Source organism: Chenopodium album, chromosome 15 (assembly GCF_948465745.1).
Source record: "Chenopodium album chromosome 15, dcCheAlbu1.1, whole genome shotgun sequence".
NCBI classification, from domain to species: Eukaryota; Viridiplantae; Streptophyta; class Magnoliopsida; order Caryophyllales; family Amaranthaceae; genus Chenopodium; species Chenopodium album.
The window spans coordinates 3754300-3776112 of record NC_137848.1 but is presented as its reverse complement, the minus strand read 5'-3'; the positions used below and the strand labels follow the sequence as shown (position 1 = coordinate 3776112).

At 32.6% G+C, this 21813-nt stretch overlaps 1 protein-coding gene across 1 annotated transcript; it reads left to right on the top strand.

Annotated features, from left to right (window-relative positions):
* The first annotated feature begins 1801 nt into the window (after nt 1-1801).
* Nucleotides 1802-16465, top strand: LOC145580630 (uncharacterized). The gene is made up of 11 exons (XM_081637764.1): nt 1802-1987; nt 3088-3315; nt 5535-5668; nt 9018-9114; nt 9244-9525; nt 9819-10156; nt 10450-10664; nt 12231-12373; nt 14010-14224; nt 14330-14575; nt 15858-16465. Exons 2-11 carry the CDS (start codon nt 3159-3161, stop codon nt 16302-16304), a joined length of 2274 nt encoding a protein of 757 aa, XP_081493890.1. The 5' UTR covers nt 1802-1987; nt 3088-3158; the 3' UTR covers nt 16305-16465.
* Nucleotides 16466-21813: the final 5348 nt, after the last annotated feature.

Genomic DNA, 21813 nt, shown 5'->3' with positions numbered 1-21813 from the left:
TATAAAATATTCATTTTAATTCGGTTTAGTTCAGCTCTAATAAGTTCAGTTCAGTTCAGCTCATTTCAGTCAATGAGAACAGATCCTATGTTTTATTGTATCTATAAATCACAAAAGTAAGTCAAAATGTAATTTGTGAATAGTATAAAAGTTAAGCGGTGTCAACTAAAAAAAAAAAAGGAACTAGTAATTTTAAGATAAAAATTTTAAAAAGGTAGAGACTTAAAGACTGTATCATCATATCTATAAATGAAAGCTAAACATTAATCCTACATACTCTGTATTAAAATGTATTGGAATTCTATCACTTAAACTCACATTTATGACTGGCAATTCCTGACCCGACCCGATAATCCGATCCGAAGTTAATGAGAGAAACCCGAATCCGACCCGACCCGAATCCGAACAACCTGAATTCGACCCGATTTGACCCAAATTTCATATTTCATAATAATATTAAGTTTTGCACTATTTTTGATAGTTTCTAAGCATAACTCGAAATCGACCCGAAATCTGACCTGAACCCGACCCACTGACCCGAATTGCCACCCTTACTAGTCACATCTCACTAAAGATTGGCACGGGCCGTGCCGGCACGATTCCGGCACGGCCGCCGGCACGACACGACACGACACGGCGACCCACCTGTGGGCCGTGCCATGAACAAAAATTTGGGAATCGGCACGAGCACGGCACGAGGCACAGCGGGTGGCACGGTGGCCGGCACGGCATGTGGCACGAGGGCTCAGCCGGGCACGACACTCGTAATTTTTTTTTTTTATTATATGTATTGTTGTTTTTTTGCTAAATTAATAGAATTATTTATATAAACTTAAACATAATTAGATAAATAATTTATATAACCTTAATTAAAATAAAGTTGTTCAAAACAAAATATATTAACATTAACATAAACATAAATTAATAACATTATATATATATATATATATATATATATATATATATATATATATATATATATATATAAATGGCACGGTCTGGCCCGCGGCCCCGCACGTCATGGCCCGCCAAGCACGTGGGCCGTGCCGTGCCGTGGGCTGGGGTGTGCCAAATTTAGGCAAGACACGGCTCGCCGTGGAGCCGACACGGCACGCCCACTACCACGGCACAGCCAGACACGGCCCGCGACGGCACGGCACAACTTGTTGCCCATCTTTACACTCACCTTAAACATATGATAATATAGACAGTTATCCCAATTCAAATAAAAAAAACCACATTCTCATGATACAACTAGCCATTAGATAAAATGATCCATCTTATTTAGCATGACTAATACAAAGGTCTTTAAAACAATAAGCAAAAATCACAAGGACCAACTTGCAAATATTTAACCAATACTAAAACTAAAAAACCTCACTTTTTTATACGGAGTATTTATTTATTTAATACACAATAAACGTATGCGTATTGTATACTCATCAATCCTTCATCATACGTGCTAAAATCCTTCCGTCAAATCACAGCCCTCTATTACTGGTCAATTCAACAAAACAAACACGTGTCAAAATCTTAGATAGCGCATGTATATACTCTTTTTACTGCGCGTGGTTTAATACTAATTACATTAAAAAGGCAAAAAATATAAAAATTAATTTAATTTATACTTCTTGTCTTCAACAGGCGGCCATATAATTTTTATTTTCTCTCTCCTCTGAAATTCAGAGGAAATACGCCATTACATTTTTTTTTCTGAAATTTTTATTTTGAATTTTCATTTTCCGATTTTCATTTTCATTTTTCATTTTTCCCTCTTTCACTTTCTCTTTCTTCTTTGGAGGGAAAACGAAAAAACTTTCAAATCTTCAAAAAAAAAAAAACTCAAAAAAGTTTAAATTAATTAAAACTATTTTCAGTTCTTCTACTTCCTTTAAATTACTGAATATAAATATTGGGTTTTTGTTTTTCTCTCTCTTAAATTAATTTTTTGTTCTGGGTTTATTAAAGAAGCTGAAATCGAGTTCAGGTACTGTTGATTAGCTCATTTTAGCTCACATTTCAAGTTTAAATCTTGGGTTTTTATCTGGGGTTTGAAATTTTTAGGGTTTATATTGGGGTACATTTGAAGTGTTTTTCAGTAATTTGGGGGATTTTTATTTTTAATTTTATTTTGGGGGTTGATATTATTTGTGGGAAATCTGGTAAAGTTTTAGAGTAGTTTGCTTTGAGATTTATGGAGTAATTAATTATTGGTGCATTTTTCAGTAATTTGCGTGATTTGAAACATTTAAAGATTTGTTCCCATTTCTGTTTAGGAAGCTGAATTTGTAATTTATACTGGGAAGTCATATAATTATATTGGGTATGAGATTAATGATTTTGTAATTAAGATGAATATTTTCTTGGATATTTTGGGTTGTGAGATGTATATCTATGATTTGAACTATTACAACTGGAATTGGAATAGGATGCATTTTTTTTTTCGGTACTATTTACTTGTTTTGAGCTCTCAATTTGTGGTGTTACTATGTAATCTGCTAAGAATAGAAGAAAATTAAGCTCATTGTAGTTGGTTCTGGCATGCGATTGAATTGATTGATTGTTACTCGTAGTAGATAGGGAGAAGAATGTAACTCAGTAGCTTTTTCGCCTTTCGAGGATCTGAATCGTGTAATTGATGCAAGTAGCAGTATTTCTTGTATATTTCTTTGGGGTATTTTGATATATAGGTGTGATTATACTTTATGAGTATTTTTTTTCCTACCATATTTATTGTTGATTTTTGTATCTATTAAATTGGCAAGTTCTTTGGTAGGAGACTCTTGAGTCTTGATATTTAATTTTCATTGCAGAATTTGAGTTTTCACACTTATAACTGTTACAAGGAATATCATTAGCAGTTTGATTGCCTGTGTTTTAGATTGACTAGACTACATTTAAGTTTGTATGTTACAACTTACAAGTGTATCTGAAGTCAAGTGGGATATAATCTAAGGTCTTGTACATAAACTTGCAGTGCATCGTCAAGCAGTTTATTGTAGCAATGTTTTGTTAGGCTATCTATAGATTATCTATATTTTTCTTCGCCGTGATCCATAATCTCAAAGGAGATATTTGGTTTTGCAGCTAAACATCCGAATTTGGTTTCTGACTGAAGTGTGGTAAATAATAAAGTCCAAAGCATTTTAACTTTGGCAATGCAGACCAAGAAGAGAGTTTCTTCTAAAAGTTCGGCTCGAGAGCCTAACAACACAAGAACACTGAGATCTCAGAAGAAGGTATCTGAAAATGTTCAAGTTGTTGCAAAGAAAGGTGCAGATTTTATTACGTCATCTGCTAGAAAATCAAACTATGGTAAGAAAAATCCCATTTATTGCTAAAAATACGATGTTGTTGCCACTGCTCTATTTGCATATTTCTGCTGCTGTTTCCCAAAATTTATAATCTGTATTAAATGCAATATAATACACATTGATTGACATGGTGCATGATATGTGGCATATGGAATAGCAATCTGTTGATATCAATCTCATTGATCTAATACAAGCCTTGCATATCAAACTCATCTATCTAACTTCATGCTTTGTATTCTGTAAATGTCTCAACCTTGATAAGTAGCTTTTAGATTTTAAGCTGTGATTTTCACAGAATCCTGCTGGTTTTTATGATGACTTATATTGAAGTATTTGTCCATGTTTCAATGGGGATTGCACTGTGTCAATTTTTTTTTTCAAGTCGTTTGTATTAAATCTTAATCATTATGTTTTGACAATATGTGTTTTTAGTTTGTGTTACTTTCGCCTGTCCTTTCTTAAGGCTATGCACTGAAATTCGCCCCTAATAGAATGTGAAGATTTCCAGGACTCCTTATTTGGGTTTGTGTTGATTCACTTTGGGGGATATCCAAAATTGAGGTCTTGATTTTTTTTTAAAAAAAATAAAAAATTAAAGACCTAGTCAATCACTTGAAGATGAATTGTGCCAATCTTGTATGAAAAGGTGAGCTTTAAACCGCCAGATCTGCTGTTGTTGATGTTTACCTGGAAACTTCAGAATCCGCAAGCAACACAAGATTATATTTGAATGTATTCATATGAAAAGACATTTGAACCTTTCAAGCAACACATGATTTATCACCTTTGCAACTCTGCATTTTTGTGAACTCACTATTCCTTTTCCTCATTTAAGTGAAAGTCCATTAGGTGCAATATGGCTGATAGGTTTTTTTGGTGCTAAATATGAATAATGTGTGATATTATTTGTTCCTCCTCTCTAATAGGAAAGGAAATCTAATAGTAACGAATGAAATGAAAGGATCTGAAAGATGTATTTGGAAGGAAATAAATAAATGCAAAAAGCTTAGGTTGGAAGGGAAGTATTAATATGTGATGATGAAAATATGCTCTTTCTATTCTTTCCATTTCTGTCATATTCACCTTCTCTTTATCTCTTTTGCTGTCCACTTACTATATTCTGAATCAATAGTGTAGTAGCAGGATTTTGTCTTTGAAACAGACATAAGAGTCTAAACGGTGGTTGGTTGGATCCAAATACTTGTATTATTTGGTGACTTTATTGATAATAAATAAGCAGATGTTGTCACAAGTCAACTTACAACAATACAACTCATGGACTGATGGATTTTTCTATTAATTGTTTTAGTGATTGCTTATTATAATCACGTTGCAATGTGATTGCCTCCAATGTATAGAAACACAAAATTTTACTAAAGAAGGGTGGAGGAGAAGTAACAACTGCTTGACAATCTTGTTGGTGAGACATAACTACGATTATGCATCATGTTTGACTACATTAACAGATTCTTTCCCATAGGAACCAAACAATTGTGATTATGCATTGAGGTTTGACTATGTTGTGAGTCATCTGATATTGAACCAAGACAACCATGGGCTTAATAGGATAATTATGTATTAGCAAATAATATTTAAGGTCAAAAGCTTTAGGTTATTTTGGTGTTGGTTAACTTAAGTATGTGATTTATATGGTATGAACATTTAATTGATGTTAAGTGGATGCATAGAGGGAGTGCACATGTATTAGCAAATAATGTTTAAGGTCAAAAGCGTTAGGTTATTTTGGTGTTTAACTTAAGTATGTGATTTATATGGTATGAACATTTAGTTGATGTTAATTGGATGCATAGAGGGGCTGTGCACTCTGGAGGTGTCCAACAGACTAGTCTGAGGTTGTTCCATGCTTAACTGCTGTAGTTGAAGACTCATATTCGAGTATTTCCATTTAAGGCTTTTGAAAAATCCTTGACACTAGTAATTTAGGTCAAGGGCAACGAATTTTGAGTTAGATACTATTGTGTAGCTGCATCCTGCTTGTGGATTTTAAAGTTAGAACTTGAAAGATTGATTGCTATTAATAATGTCAGCGAACACATTCTACTCGATCCTTAATTTGGCTAAAATATTATCATTGATTTTATTGTGATGACTAGTCAAAGTCTGTGCCTTGTGGCTATGTTCTGATCAGGACAGTGATATCACACTATTACCCGTGTATTGAGCTCATATATATTATCATCTGGCTTTTTTTTACTTCAGGTAGGTCTGTAGCTAAAGAAAATGTAGATTCCGCTACTGTAAGCTTGACCTCGACATACAACTTAATGCAAGATGATGCCTGCAATGTATCTTTGGTTTCAGATGTAGTTAGTAATGGTTCTACAGACCTCAAGGTAATTATTTTTGCTGCTTCTAATATGTTCATATTTGTTGCACATCCCCCCCCCCCCCCCACCCCCTCTCTCTCTTTCTTTCGGCCATGGTGGTTTACAAGGGTGGATTCTCTTAATAATATGCCTATGCATTTTGCAATTATCTATCTCTTTTAAGTGTTATCTCTATGTTTATAGTGTCATAGTGTGTGTGCGCGCATGCTCCAGTAAAAATTAGGGGTATCTTAAGCATACGTTTTCCTTTTTATCCTGGGAAGATTTGGCATTATTGAAATCTCCTCCAAGTCTAAGGTAAGGCACTGGAATAATCAATGGAAAATAACAGATTAACTGTAAGGCTAAGGATATGAATAATATTTACTTCAGATTTTTACTAAGATAGAAGGGTGTAGTATTTGTTGTAACATGTGAAAGCAGACGATTGCTGTGTCAGGTTAGCAGACCATAATGGTGATGTTCTTGTTTGGTGAATACCTTTTTGTACCAAAATTAGCAGTTTACAACAACTTGAGTATTTAACCACCAAAATTGCTATAGGTTCAAGGTCAGGTCCGTGTCATTCTAGGTTACATGAGATGGCCAGGTCCTCTTGTCCGGCCTCGAAGCTACAAAACTGTCAAAAATCCCATGAAGCGCTCCTGTGAGAATATTATGTGCATACTAATTGGTTAAGCACACCACCTTCTCTCCTAGAGAAGGCTTCTGAGTTGCCCATCTTTCCCTATAGAGCTTTAATTTGGATTTAGCTTGTATACCCAATGAACAGCCAATTTACAATAACATATTAATGGCTCAAAATTTGTGAAAATGTGATAACAACCTTTTTTTGGTGGAATCCAACATGAGTACTAAACTTGTTATTTTTCCCAGGATTTTTTTTATAAAGTCGAATATTAGGAACGTAGGGTTAAAAAAAGGTGAAAATAGGGAAGGTGGTGAAAAATCCCAAAAAAAGGATTGAGCTTGGGAAAATAATGAGAATGGGTATTTGATTTTTAAGGAAAAATCTCTAAAAGAGGATTGAGCTTGGGAAAATTATGAGAATGGGTATTTTAGTTTTAGGAGCTCCTAGGGGGCCAATTGCACTTTTTTGAGGTTTGGGCATTGTTTTCACCCGGGAATAAGGTATTGTGGGAAGGAAAAGTTGTTTGTGTTGGGGACGAGTGAGGAGTTTTGTTTACATATGATATGTTACTTGCATAATTTGTTTACATAAGATATGGTATTCACTTAAAAATATTGTACTATTTTATTTTTGTTTTCCAAATATAAAACTTGTATGTACTTCATTTTTTTTAATTGCACCATTTTCCTTTTTGGGAAGTTGCATATTAATTGCATCATTTTCCCATATAGTATGCTTTTATTACTTTTTGGTTGTGTTCACACACAAAATTCCCTACCTACCCTTGGTCACATGTGATAACAACCATTATTACCCCACCTAATCTATCTCTCATTTGTATTTTTTCACATAGGCACTTTTGACATACTCTATCTTTAATACTGTACTTTATTTTAAATCCTGTGCCCAATCCAAATGGTGCAATTTAAAAAAAAAAAAAAAAACGGAGGATGTATTTTTATTAGAGAAAAAGGGAAAATATGAAAAATTAAGGAAAAATACACAAAAAAAGGGAAAAAATAAAGTGGTGATTTTTCTTTAATAATGACTATTGTAGCCGAACATGAGATGATATTCCATATAATTTTTTTGTTGAAAAAGCTTCATTCATTCCATTATGGTTGAATAATTGTAAACAATTGACTAAAGACAACCAATATGATATAGTATGATATAGAATCAATAACATAGTTACATAGTAGTATGGTAATTTGTTAAGTAATGAATTTGGTAATTGGTGATTAAAACCATTTCTTGTAACTTTTAACTACTAATGCAACATATTCTGATATAACCTCATGGTTGACCCAAACTCAATTATGGTTCCAAATTAACTTGTATGACCTCGAGGATACCACATACTTTCACTTCGATTTTAGGATAGTTTCCCGAACTTAGTCCAAAAGCGTTGATTGCCTTCTATTTTGAGCAATTTTCAAATTTTCCGGATCCGGCAAGGAAAATGTTTGTGGTACTTCTCATGGACCCCATGACACTTTAGGAGGCCATTTAGGTGGTTGGAAGTTTGGAGCCATCTATTTTGCCTCTAAACTATTAATTAGCCATTAATTTATATACCTCTATTTGTTAACTTAAGGCTACCACAAACCTTTATGTGACCAACTAATAGTCATATGTGGTTCCAAATAACATTATATGACCCTAGGATGCACCTCTTATCATTCTGTGCGTTTTTCATCTCCGATTCTCAAAATCTCCAAAAATTGTTCAATTACTCCAAGCGAAATTCGGCCTCCGGATACCAATATTTACTCCAAGCAAAATAATGCATCAAGGTGATTCTTGGAATATAGGAGGCTTCTTTGGTGCTCGAAACCATCTTATATATGCTTTTGGTCTACTCTTTGTCTCATGTCTCTTGGTATTGACGCGTTGCCTTGGCCCAAAGGAAAGCCAAGACGCTACCCTCAATTGTCAAAACATTTGGTGTTTTATTGAAGGGTGAGGTGTTTTCCTTCTGTAGATACATAAATTTAGCGGCTTGAGTCCAAATCGTTATATATGAAAATGCGGCAAAGAGGAGCATATTCTAGTAGTATTTTGTAGAATGAATAGGTGAAAGAATATGTTTTTCCCAAAGTTACGTAAAATCACATTCTATACCATAATTCTTATCAGAATTTCTTTGTTAACAAAACCATTACATAACCGTAGAGAAAGTCTGTCAAACCAAGCAATTAAATAAATAATATTCGTTAAATAGAATATTCCATGAGAGTTTAAGCTTTAAATAAAGTAAATTATCGAAACTAATTGTAAGTATCTTATTAGATCAAAGAAACGAAAAGTTAAGTACTGACATCTCTTGTAGCTACACCCTCTTGGATGCATGCTAGATCAAGTATTATTTGAGTTTAATATGAAGTATCTTGTGAAGAAAGTGGAGTTGACTGTATAGCAAGTCATAAAAATGAAATAGTGCAAGATCTTGTTCAACAGACATAGTGATCTAACTATTGTCACCAGAGACTTCTTGCATGTGAAGAAAACACTGACAAAGGTATTGAATCAGAAAGGGGTGTAAAAAGAGAGTAATGAAAAAGTTTGCTTGTATTGGTAGAAGGAGAAATGAAAATGTTTACTTAATTAGGATTTTTAAAAGAACTGCTTATTTCTAGAAGATTGTCACTGGGATTCTACATTGTTATCTTGGTATTTTAATTTAATTGACATTGATTCTGTATCTGCTCAATATTTTTGTAGGAAAGGAATGAGGAGAGTGCTCATTGTGACTCAGGTATTATCTTTTCACCATCATTTCACTTATCAAAAAGTGCTGGAAAGGATATTTCGGAAACAGGTGAGTCCTAGATATATCCAAAAATGCTATCTTTCATCTGCTGTATTTGCTTGACTTGGAGTAGAATTCTTTGGTGTTATAATTATAAGTTATTGTGAACATATGCTTTTCCAATCTTTCATCATCCAGACACAAAAGAAGCCTGCATGTCTTCAGAAGTCTCAGCGATTTACCTTGCTATGAAGAATTCAAAACTGGAATGCTTGGACGAGTATGGACAAGATTCTGTGATGGTAGATGCATCTGTGGAGGAGGATGAGGAATATTATGAGGAATTCGATGATTTTGATCCGTATTTCTTTATAAAAAATTTACCCGAATTGTCAACAGTTGTTCCAACATTTCGCCAGATGCTGCTACCTAAACAAACCCGTAGATGCCCCCCAAATACTCTCGTCTTGGACCTTGATGGTTAGTAAGGATAACTGTGCTGGAGAAAGTCCATATACTGTATATTGCATTATGTGGTTCCTTGACTTATTTGCTATGTTATTCGGACTCGGGAACTCATCATTCATGGGTATGCGTCAATTCTTAGACCTGATTACTCTATGGAAAAAAAATCTGTAGTGTCCATACCCCGAATGTGCTTGAGGCGAAGTATAGAGCCCGAACAACATAGCTTGTATGATAAATACAGTGCGCCAAAGATTCTCATCAATACGTGTTCTCTAACTGAAAGCAAATCTCTTTTTTCGTGGCAGAGACATTAGTCCATTCCAGTCTTGAACCTTGTGGTGATGCAGACTTCACATTTACTGTCAACTTCAATGAGAGGGACCATACTGTATATGTCCGTTGTCGTCCCTACCTTCAAGATTTTATGGAAAGGGTTGCCGGTCTTTTTGAGATAATTATTTTTACCGCCAGCCAAAGTATTTATGCTGAACAGCTTCTCAATGTGTTGGATCCAAAGAGGAGGGTGTTTCGTCATCGTGTATTTCGTGAATCATGTGTTTATGTGGAGGGAAACTACTTGAAAGATTTATCTGTTCTTGGTCGTGATTTGTCACGTGTTATTATAATCGACAATTCCCCGCAGGTATTTGTTCTAAACCACCCTGTTTATTTTCTTCTGATCTAACTCATCTAGTAAGATGAGTTTCATTCATAGGCTACAGCCTACAGCTATACCATTTTCCTGTTGTCAATATTGTCGTTGTATTGTATATTTGCTCCCAAATAATCTACAACCTTGTCTCAGCTACTTATCCCCACGATTAGGTTGTCAATCATGGGGATAAGACAGGTAATGTTTTTACTTAGCATTGTGTTCAAGCTATCATTGTATTAGATAGATTGTCAGAAAATTTAAGGCAAGTTTGTCTGATGTAGGCATTTGGGTTTCAAGTGGACAACGGAATTCCCATTGAGAGTTGGTTTGATGACCGTTCAGATCAAGAACTACTGCACTTAATTCCATTTCTTGAGAGCTTGGCTGGGGTGGAAGATGTTCGGCCATTGATTGCCCAAAAATTCAATCTGAGACATAAAGTAGCTGCAGCTGTTTATCCATCTTCAAACTCAAATAGAGGGGATCCATTCGAAAGGTAAGCCTGTCTTTCCTTGGATGTTCGGCTTTAGCTGTAAGAGCAGTATTCTCTTCTTTTGAGTAAATTTTCTTGTGTCAAAGTGTGTCAATTGTAATCAAGTAGCTGATGAAAAAACTTACTGCCTTTACCGGGCACACAACATTGTAATCTCATGTTAAACATTTGTAATTTCAATTCATCTGAGCTCTTTGTTTTCGGGCGTAACCAGATGATATAGGCGACCATTAAAACTTCACTATTATGCATTGTGTCAACATGAATTGTGGTCCTTATACCTTGTTCTGATCAGTTAATAAAATCTTGTTTCTTGTACGGTTGTACTAGTATTATGAGATATTGGAATCAATAAAGAGCTACAATGTCAAATTTATTTGATATTTTATCATTTTATCTGTGCTATGGGCTTTACTGCCCATGGGATTGGCAATCGAGACCGAACTGCTGGAGTGGGCTTGGAAGAGCCTTGACCCAGCCGGACTATGGCCTGACTCCTGAGGTAGAGTAATAAAACCGTTAAATATAACTACGAAGTAAATAAATGAATTAAGGCATGGTATTTTTTTTTTTTTTTTTATTATTATTTACTTTTTCTGTTCTATATATATTGCAACAAGGATGAAATTACGAATCTCTAAGTTTATTTTACGAGATGAATTTAACAAGAATTTATATGACTATATCTCACTTTGTGTATAAATCATAGGAAATAAATTATAATATTTGGTCAAACAAACGTGATGAATAGTGTAAAAGTCAAGTTGTAATATTATTACTCCCTCTGTGTTTTAATAAGTGTTACAGTTACCAAATTCGGTCGTGTTTTAATAAGTGTTATATTTTATTTTTTGGCAAAAAACTACATTTAAATATTATATCTCTCTTCTTATGGTGCTTACCTAAATCTACTACTATCTTTTTTATTATATTTTTCCTCTCACATTCATTACTTTTCAATAAACTATTAATCCCATTATCTTTCTTTTATAATTTTTTAATACTCCAACTATCCCACTTACCTTATACTTCCTCCGTTTTATTATAATTACAACACTTTCCTAAAATAGAAATATCGCAATAGTTACAACACATAGGTTATTATGGTGAAAATTGTAGTATTACCTTTATTTAAAGCACATGACCTACTTGATTATACTCCTAACAACCCATTAACCTCATTTTAAGTGTATTATATTATTTGAGATCCACTTTTCTTAAATCCCGTGATAAAGTGTGTGTTGCAACTATAAAGAAACGGAGGAAGTATTTTATTTGGGTAATGATATGTGTATATAAGCATTAGATATATTTTCTAAAATGGAATTAAATTGGGAATTCATAACCAAAATCACGCGCATATCGGTGGAGTAAATGTTAATTTATCCTTAATATTTCTTTTTTCAGCTTCTTATACATAGCTCTTAGGGCTATATTTATCATTTTCCATTTTATTTAAGTCAATTAAATTGTCTAAAACTATATACCGGTCAAATTATAACACTTATTAAAACACGAAGGGAGTAGAATAGAAGATTTATTTTTATTTATTTTTATTTTAGAATTAAGGCATGGTAATCAGAGAAGATATTTTGGAGCATCAGTTATGTCTGTATTCAACATTTGCCACATGGGCATGGCTGAACCAATAGTCTCCAATTTCTCCACCACACATTTCTGCCCACAATTTCCTTCGTTGTTTGTTTTTCAATGTAAATATGTCAATCATATCAAATTCGGTGTAAAAGTTATCACAATATTGTCCTCACATAGGAAGTAATTTAAGTAATTTTTAATTTCTTTTGTTTTTATTTTACATTTTCTCTTTTTTTACACTAACTTTTATATAATGGTTGGTCACACTTATGACCGGTCATTATAAGATTACTCAGTTAGGGTCTGTTCTCTTTAGTTTAATTTCAATTTAATTTAGCTCTAGTTCAATTTTTAATTTCCTTTTCTCATAAAATATTAAGTTCAGTTCAGTTCAATTACGCTCTAATAAATTCAGTTCACTTCACTTCAACTCAGTTCGGTCATTCAGAATAGGCCCTTAGTGTACAAGCTCGATTATTCTAGAACCGTTCATTTGATCTAGTTTTAAAGAATTAAAAGTCGCAAAAATCTAAATTGACCTACTGATACTACTATAAAATCTTTCTTTTACTTAAAGTCTTGAATTTTACTATTTGATGTTGAAAGAATAATATGTACTATAATATTTTAGTCCCTAAAATTTTGTATGAGTGAAGGTATCCGATTAAAAATTTAAAGCTTTAATCTAAAAAGAAATACTTAAGTGTAACCATTTTAGTGTGCTTGAAGCGAAGATATAATAGTTTGGTCATGTTATCCTATTTTGATCGTGTTTGGTGAACAAATGAAACTGATTATGTTAGTTGAATTTGACTAGTTGATTGTATTATTTGATTTGATTTTACTGATTGTATTAGCCGATTGTATAGAGATGTTAGTTAATTGCTTAAAACTATTTAAGTATGAAAAATGACCAATACACTAATCGTGGGGATAAGTAGTTGAGATAAGGTTTTAGAGAAAATAGAAATATAGATGTTATTTCACCTTAACATATGGAATCTGCTATTAAAAAAGCTTATTTAAGGAGCTTATAAGGTGGAATAAGCTCTTCGAATCAGCTCACCACCAAATACTCCAAATTGGCTTATTTAAGGCCACTTAAGTAATATTGGTTTTATAAGCTAATTTCGCCCAAACTCTTTACGAAACACCTCCTTTAACTTGTTTATCTGACACTTGCACTTCATAATTCATTTTTTTTTAACCTGTTCTATTTATCACGCTTGTCAATATAAAACTATCTGGTCAACAACTTTAACATAGTAATAATTATAAAAATTATATATTACGATAGTACTTATTAAGACAATACTTACAAGATCTTATATAAATATGTTTTTCCTTACCTATAATTTATAAATTACCGTCAAAAAGGAGTATTCTCTCCGTGTTTTAATAAGTGTTACATTTTGAATTTTTTCACTATTCACATAATGGTTTTGACTTGATTAATTTACTAATATATAAAAAAAAAAACAAATATTGTTGTATAATACATTGTTGGATTCGTTATAATGTATAATTTCATAATATCACTTTTCCTACAATTTTACTAACATATAATTAAATAAATTAATAGTCAAATTTATATCTCGACATACGTATTTGATCAAAGTATAATACTTATTTAAACACGGAGGGAGTAATAAATTGTGTAAAAGTCAATGCGAGTCAAATAATAATAATATAACAAGTATTTAAAAAAAAAAATGGAGAAAGGAACATAGGATGATAGGAGTATATAAAAAGATTCCAACTCTTGTGGGATCCATACACAACAACCTCTTAAGATTCATTTTCCACCATTAGATCACAGGAATATTATAGATCTTTCTTCCCTTTTCTTTCCCAAATACAAGGATATAATAATCATAATACCCCCAAAACTATCAATCTTAAGATTCCTCAATCCATCCTTACATCATTTTCTTCAAGAAACTTCTGGTCATTTCGATATTGTCAAGGTACAATCTTTCACCTTCTATATATTTCAATTAATTTGATTTGGGTTTTTAAGTTTTTATCAAATAAATTCAATCTCTGAATTTCTTTTTTCTGGGAAAATTAAGATGGAAAAGGGTGATGAAATGAAGAAAAATAAGCAACAAGAATTGAAACATCTGGGTTTTGTGAGAGCTGCTGCAATCAATACGATCGTGTGGTTGACAAATCTTTATGAATATGCTAAGATGAATTCTGGACCGTTGAGATCAGCTGTTGGTACTGTTGAAGTTGCTGTTACTACTGTGGTCACTCCTGTATACAATAAATTCAAGGATGTTCCTGATCATCTCCTTGCTTTTCTTGATGAAAAGGTATAACTTTTTTTTTATTTTTGATTCCTTTTATTTATGCAGGAGTGCAGTAATATAGACGGGATTTGATTTGTTTAGTTTAGTTATTTTGATTTATGTTGTATTTGCTTTCTTTTTGGGTTACTCGATTTTTGTGTTGTGTTGATTGTTTGTTATTTAATTGATTGTTTATTTGATTATGGTAAATTATCATTAGGATTTTAGTAGTAGTTAATTAATCTTTGAAGGTCTTAATTCAATTTGATCCCTCCTTTTAACGGTACAACAATATAATCATATTTCGTGTGTTATGTACTTCCTCTGTTTTTTTATACTTACAACACACCTTTTATCACAACTTTTATCACGCTTTTCCGATGAGGTGATTAAACTACGTAAACGAATGAATTAAGCTATGAAATTTAAACCGTAACAACTTATACTTTTCTTCTAGTCTAATATCTTCCTTAAAATACATGCCGAAGGGGGTGTGTTGCAGCTAAATAAAAACGAAGGAAGTATTTAATAAGATGATCAAGTGTGTCCAAGGTATTACAAAGACATTAACATAACTACACATAAGCTAGTTTGGACTATGAATTTGGTGATTTCATACTTGTAACTTTGTAAGTTGTAAAGATAACAGTGTTACTGATTTGCTATGTAAAAATATTGATCTTTAATCTTTCAGAATTTGTGATAATTTTGAGCTTAATCTTTATAGTACTATAAGCAAGTGATGTAAATAATTTGCTGTTTAATATATTCATTCCTGCACTGCTTACTGCCAGAGAAGCACTTTATGGGGCTCAAAGTTGGTTATTGCAAATTGTACTGTCAAACAAGTACACTATTTGATGTAGGAGTGTGAATATAACAAGAATTTCGAAACTAAAACTTCTTTCGTTTCACTTTCATTCTTCTTATCGGAACTTATTGGCCGTTATTATCATATCGCTTTGAGGTGAAAAGAATTAAGCCGAAATAGATAATTTGTTATGTCATAATGTGGGTTACTCTCTTATTTTATGTAGCCTCTGTTAGCCAAGGAAGTGAAATGACTCAGAAATGTTTATGATTCAATCTTTAGTGGTAGACCGAAATCCTCTGTTTTGTTGTCCTGTCTTTTATTGCTTATTTTGTTTATCGGTTGCAAGTTCATTGTTATCAATTCGCAAACATTGATTATGATCTGTGACCTATATATTTACAAATCTTGCCAGATTAACTTAACTATAAAGAGATCTATGAAAATCAAAAGTAGTGAAATATAACTTATGGGAATTGAACTGTGTTTGTACAGGTTGATGTAGCTAGTGCCAAATTCGATGAGCATGCACCTCCATTGGCTAAGCAAGTGGTAACCCAAGTCCACGTTGTGATCGATCAAACAACCCAACTAGCCAAAGAGGTGGTTCACCAAGCCCAAGTTGGCGGTCCTCTAGCAGCAGCCCAATATGCTGCCAATGAATCGAAGGAGTTGGTTCTATATCAATCAGTGAAAATCTGGTCAAAGCTCGACAAGTTCCCACCCATGCACATGGTAGCCGAGATGACAGTTCCAACAGCTGCACATTGGTCTGAAAAATACAACAAAACGATCTCAGAATTAAGAGGGAAAGGGTACGATGTATTCAGCTATGTTCCATTGATACCAATTGATGAGATCTCCAAGGCTTTTAAGCAGTCCAAGGGTGGAAATGAAGGTGAAGTTGATCCCTCAGCTCGTGAAGTGGCTGCATCACAATGAGATCTATGTAGTCTAATTTTCTATGTTCATCATTTGGTTTTAGCTTGCTAGAATTATGTACTGGTAGTAGTGAAACTCTTATGTGAGCAAACGTTGGAAGCTTTGGAAATATTGTGTACATGATGATTAGACTTACTGAATCATGCATTTCTTCTGCACAACTTTTTCTATGCATAATAGATTCACGTAAGAAATAATTTATCTGGGCACCATAGACTAAATTATCTCGTTTAATCTGCAATCTTCCTAGTCACCGGAGCTCTATGTTTTAAGGCGCAGCCAGATGATGTGATCATTGTTAGACTTCTCTGCTATGCACCCGCGTGCCAACATGAAGAAAATCGCCGGAATCTAAACTTACAGGCAGATGCTAAAGAAAAATCAGACAATGATTCAAACCTCGAAATTGCATTACACACCTCTTGATAAACCCAGGCCAAATGGCATTACACACCTCTTGATAAACCTCGAAATTGCATTACACTCTTGATTAACCAAGAATTGCTAGAGATAGTTCGAGCCACCCAAATGGCCTCCTAGTCTCGTGAGATCCATGGGAATCATCCTCTTCTCATTCTTTTCTGCGTTGGGAGATGTCAAAATTTGCCCAAAACTAAAGGTTAATTCACGCTTTCAGACCAATTTCAAGAATTTATTTTCCAAAAGTGAAGTGAACTTGTAGGCTGTTTCTTGGGGTTATAAAGGTTGGTTTAGGATTTAGGACCATAACAAAGTAGGTCTATATATGAAGGCCCAAGAATGAGTTCAATCAAATTTTGGATCTACTTCGAAATTTTGTCACATTAATAGTCAAGAGTAATAAGAGATAGTTTCAACCACTCAAATAATAGCCTCCTACAATCTCTAAGATTCTTGAAAGAGTACCAAGGCTTATATTCCACGTTTTCGAACCAATTTTAGATTTTTTTTTTTTTTTCAAATGTAAAGTAGTGAATGTGAAGGATATCCACCCGGATTCAAGAAAGTTGGTTTAGACCATAATATGCCTATTAATAGATTAAGTTTGTTTAGACCACAAAATGCCTCTCAATAGGTCAAATTTGAGGAAAATACAATGTTTATATGTCAATTAAATTGGGTTACTTTGTTTTTAAACAAAAAAACTAATTACATGTTTGATTATTGTTTTATAACAAAAAAATTCAAATGATAAAAGCTATCAACTCGAACTATAATTAACCAATATTTGTAACTTTTTATATATTGTCTTATACCAGTATTAATATTCATATGTTAATGCACTTATATAAGTATATCAATCTGCAAAGCTAGTATTTATATATGTTAATCATGTATTAAAAAATTTATTGTAAGCCATACATGTTGAATTGGATAAACTAATTAATAACGAAAATATAGTTGTCATCTAATAATTGATTATCCTCGAGTGATTAACCAATAGATGCCAATTCGAGGAATATGAGAAGAGAAAAAAAAAAAAAAAGTGTGTAAAAGATGAAGATGGAACTTTGAGATGGCGCAAATCCTAAAAGGGTGGATATAAATTTGGATGAGTGGCTCTTGTACACTACTTTTTTTTTTTTTTTTTTTTTTTTTTTTTTTTTTTTTTTTGCACCATGATAATCTTTTGTTTTTGTAGGAGAAATTAAGAAAAAAAAAATAATAATAATTATAAAGAGGATGGAGCATAAAGAAAAAGGAGTAATTGCTTGCCACACTAGTGGGGTAACAATTTATTCTTTCTTTTTCAAATTGTTATGCCAATGAGGTGACATTTTCATCTTCAAGCAAAGAGATCAATTAACCTCAAATTTTAACCATACTTAAGGGATATGTTACTTAGTCACCATGCATAATCACGAGGTTGATATTATTGAAACGTCTAAAAGCAAAAGTTTTTGTCCCCATATTATTTTTAATTTGTTTAATAAAGTTTTTGGCTAGCTAGATATATACTTTATCCATTTTTTCATAATCGTAATGCAGGAGCAATATATGGCATAATAGGAGAGAATTGTGATAGGAAAAAAAAAAAAAAAAAAAGGACGGGAGAAAGAGACGTAGAGAATCATAGTTCAAAGTTAAAATAAAGTAATATTTGAATAATTTCTAGCTTCTCAAAAAAATAAAAAACATAGTTATATGAAAGGAAGATAATATGCTTTAGGGGTGTATATAATCACTTTACAATGTCTAAATTAGATTTAAATTAATTAATCATGTGTAAATCAATGTTATTATTATTTGATTTGACTTAATAATTTCATTTGTAGATTTTATAGCAATTTTTCTATAAAGAATTGGAGAAAATATATGACATGTTAGTCTAAAAGCACAAGCAAATTGGATGATTATAATTTACCTAAGTGTGTGGGGGAAAAGGAACCACCATGATATGCTAGGATTTTCCCAATTGGCAACTAGCCACTAAAAATTCAGCCTTTAATTAATATAACATCATCAAAAATTATGTGGAGTACTCTTAATTTTATGGGGACATATTCACTTAAGTGCGACTTCTATACTTTTTATTCATTGTGTATATCTTTCTCCCAACATTATCGTATGAATGTAGTTTCATATTTAGGGACTTATTGACCATCTCATTAGGTAACTAATTATGTATTTGAACCTGTATGTATGCATAATATATGATTATTAATTAGTGTTTAGGATACTCGATCTTGTCACGAAGCATAATCTATTTGTCTTGGTTTAGCGGTTGGAATTGTATGTCGTGTGATAATTAATTAGCAATACATTTTTACCAAAAAATATGTAATTCAACTGTTCTTTTTAATTACAACATTATATTTGAATTTTGTACTCTTATATTTCGGGGCATTTTGTAATATGTTCTCGAGTTAGTCTCAATGTATATGTAGAATTCGTCAATGGATTATCAAGCATCAAAGTTAGGCATTAACATAGACGGTCAAATTGTTACAAATAAAAACTGAATGAACTAATAATTACAAATACAAGTATTAAATTTGGCAATTATAAGATCAAGATCTCATGCTAACCTTCATTTATACTGAGTACGGTATATAACAGTGAAAAAGCGAGGACTATTTACCATAATTATGCCTCCATATTCGCCTAATGTGGAGGATAGAGAAAAGAAAAAGGTTCCAACCACCATGGCACCATGAAGACCTAAGAATTATATTGCATGTACCTTTTAGTCCCAATTCTCCAATTTTTCCTTTGGTGTATAATTGTATGTAAAGATTCCCAATTTATATTAATGCTTACTACTTTTTCCTCTTCGTCAAACAATTTTTTTTTTTTTAAAAAAATTAAAATCTAAACACCAATTACAATTTTAATAAAGAACTGTGATTTTAGCTAAAAACCAAAAATTAAACTATAGGTTTTCGAAATAAATAAATAAGTAAATCAATGCATATAACACTTGTATATTCCCTTGATTAACTTATTCTGCTTGCTGCGTTTCCTCAAAAAAAAAAAGTCATGAATGTACGTGGATGTTAGGGGTCTTTTGAGCTACTTATTATTGTTGAAATTAAACTATACAAGACCAAAAAAATTCAGATCAATGTCCAAAAAAAAAAATTAATAATTTAATTAGACATTATATATGGACCAAATTATAAAGATTCTATTCAAACTTTAAGGTGAAGTGACAGCGTATCTTGTGTGCGACTGGTCACACCATGTAACCGCTTGTTAAAAAATAAATTAACCTCTATAACACTGATAAAAAAAACTCCTATAACACTAATTGAGTAACCCTATAACATTGACCGAGTAACCCCTAAAACACAAATGAAGTAAACCCCAACATAGATGGCCACATATAAGAAATTGTCGTGAAATGAAGATACCTTGAATAGCTAAAATATTCCAAAATCTTTCCTAAATTATAAATAAGAATTCGCATGATATTTCTTTCAAAAAGAAATAATATATTTTGACGTTATGAAAGATCCATGGTTGTTAGGGATTGTCAGCAGCATCTATACCACGGACTGTACCATCTGTAAGTCTTCAACCAAATTAGCCAAGACTTCAACTACTGACCTTTAAATGCCCTTCTTATGACCATTTTTTATGGACCCATCTACCTCTAATTTTTGGGGTCATTATTTTTGTTGATTTTTTCAAAATTATCTCATTACATCTAGAAATTAATTTGCTTTATTTGTAGAATTTGCTCACTTCCCACACTATTAGATCCTCCCTTTTCAAAGCGTTTCTATTTTTTCAATATTCCAATTTCTTTCTTCCTTTTACACCTAGTTTCAATTTGTCTTAATTGACTTATTTGTGAAACTTCTAAGTGTTTTTCAATAAATGATTAATAGGCTTACTTCATGAGGGTGAAGTGGTTGGTGTTGAGGTGCACACCTCCTAAATTAGGATGGAGACTATTAAAGTTTCAAATGTTGTTATATGGCATAGCATATAATAAAAGTTAGATAATTACGTGATGAGAGACAATTTGCTTGCTTGGTACCTATATATCGTATCATTAAATACGCCGCTATAAGTTATGATAATTAGATGTGAACATTCATATTTCATCTATATATAACAATTGCAATTACGCACATGATTGTTAGTACATGTAAATTCTACTACGCGCATATTGTTTTTCCAAAAAGTAACCATATACCGAAGATGATAGAGTATAAAACATATTCCTGGGCCTCAACCATCAGCTTAAGCTTTTGGTTGAGATGGTCCATCAACATGGTATCGGAGCCATCGTGACACAAAGGTCACGGGTTCGAATCTCATCCACCCCCCACTTTCAAGTGGAATATTAAGCGCAGGGTATGAGGAGGGTCCATGCTGCATCCACACTTCTAGCCCAACGGGCTCTCGTGTGAGGGGGCGTGATAGAGTATAAAACATATTCCTGGGCCTCAACCATCAGCTTAAGCTTTTGGTTGAGATGGTCCATCAACAGAAGATAATATAAGGTTAATGTATATACGTAAGATCTTTTGATTGTCTTTAAGCGTTATTAATTCTTGTTAATGAGCTCTTGTTAATGGGAGACGAAGTGATAGTTTTGTAAGAATACTTATATTTCATGTGCTCTTTATTATTTATACCATTTGAATTTTAACGTGATTCACACAATGTTCTTTTTCATTATTTCGTTATCTATAAATAAAAAAACATATAATCACATAAGATTTTAATTATTTCATTTGATCTTAATGTATGCTTTTAACATATAAATTTATCTAATCTATCTTTTTAACTAATAATAACTGATCAATGGTTATATATTTGAGAAAATACAAGTTAATCTGTTTCATTAACAAAAAAGTGTCAATCAAGAGGTTATCTTTGTCTTTTCATGCCATAAGTTGGGAGTTAAATTGTAATTGTAACGGATATGAGAAAGAACGAATTAACGAATGCAAAACAAATAAATAACTCATATATTTAAGTGCATGATTCACCGGTTCACCAACAGTGTGTTGGCTACGTCCACGGGTATGTAGGCGAGAGAAAAACTTTATTGATCTTAAAAAATTCCAGATTA

Excerpts from the sequence above, each read along its gene's own strand:
- LOC145580630 (XM_081637764.1), top strand. The coding sequence starts at position 3,159 with ATGCAGACCAAGAAGAGAGTTTCTTCTAAAAGTTCGGCTCGAGAGCCT. Across the intron at positions 10,157-10,449 it reads TAATCGACAATTCCCCGCAG|GCATTTGGGTTTCAAGTGGA; the intron begins GTATTTGTTCTA and ends TGTCTGATGTAG. Across the intron at positions 10,665-12,230 it reads AGAGGGGATCCATTCGAAAG|GCATGGTAATCAGAGAAGAT; the intron begins GTAAGCCTGTCT and ends TTTAGAATTAAG.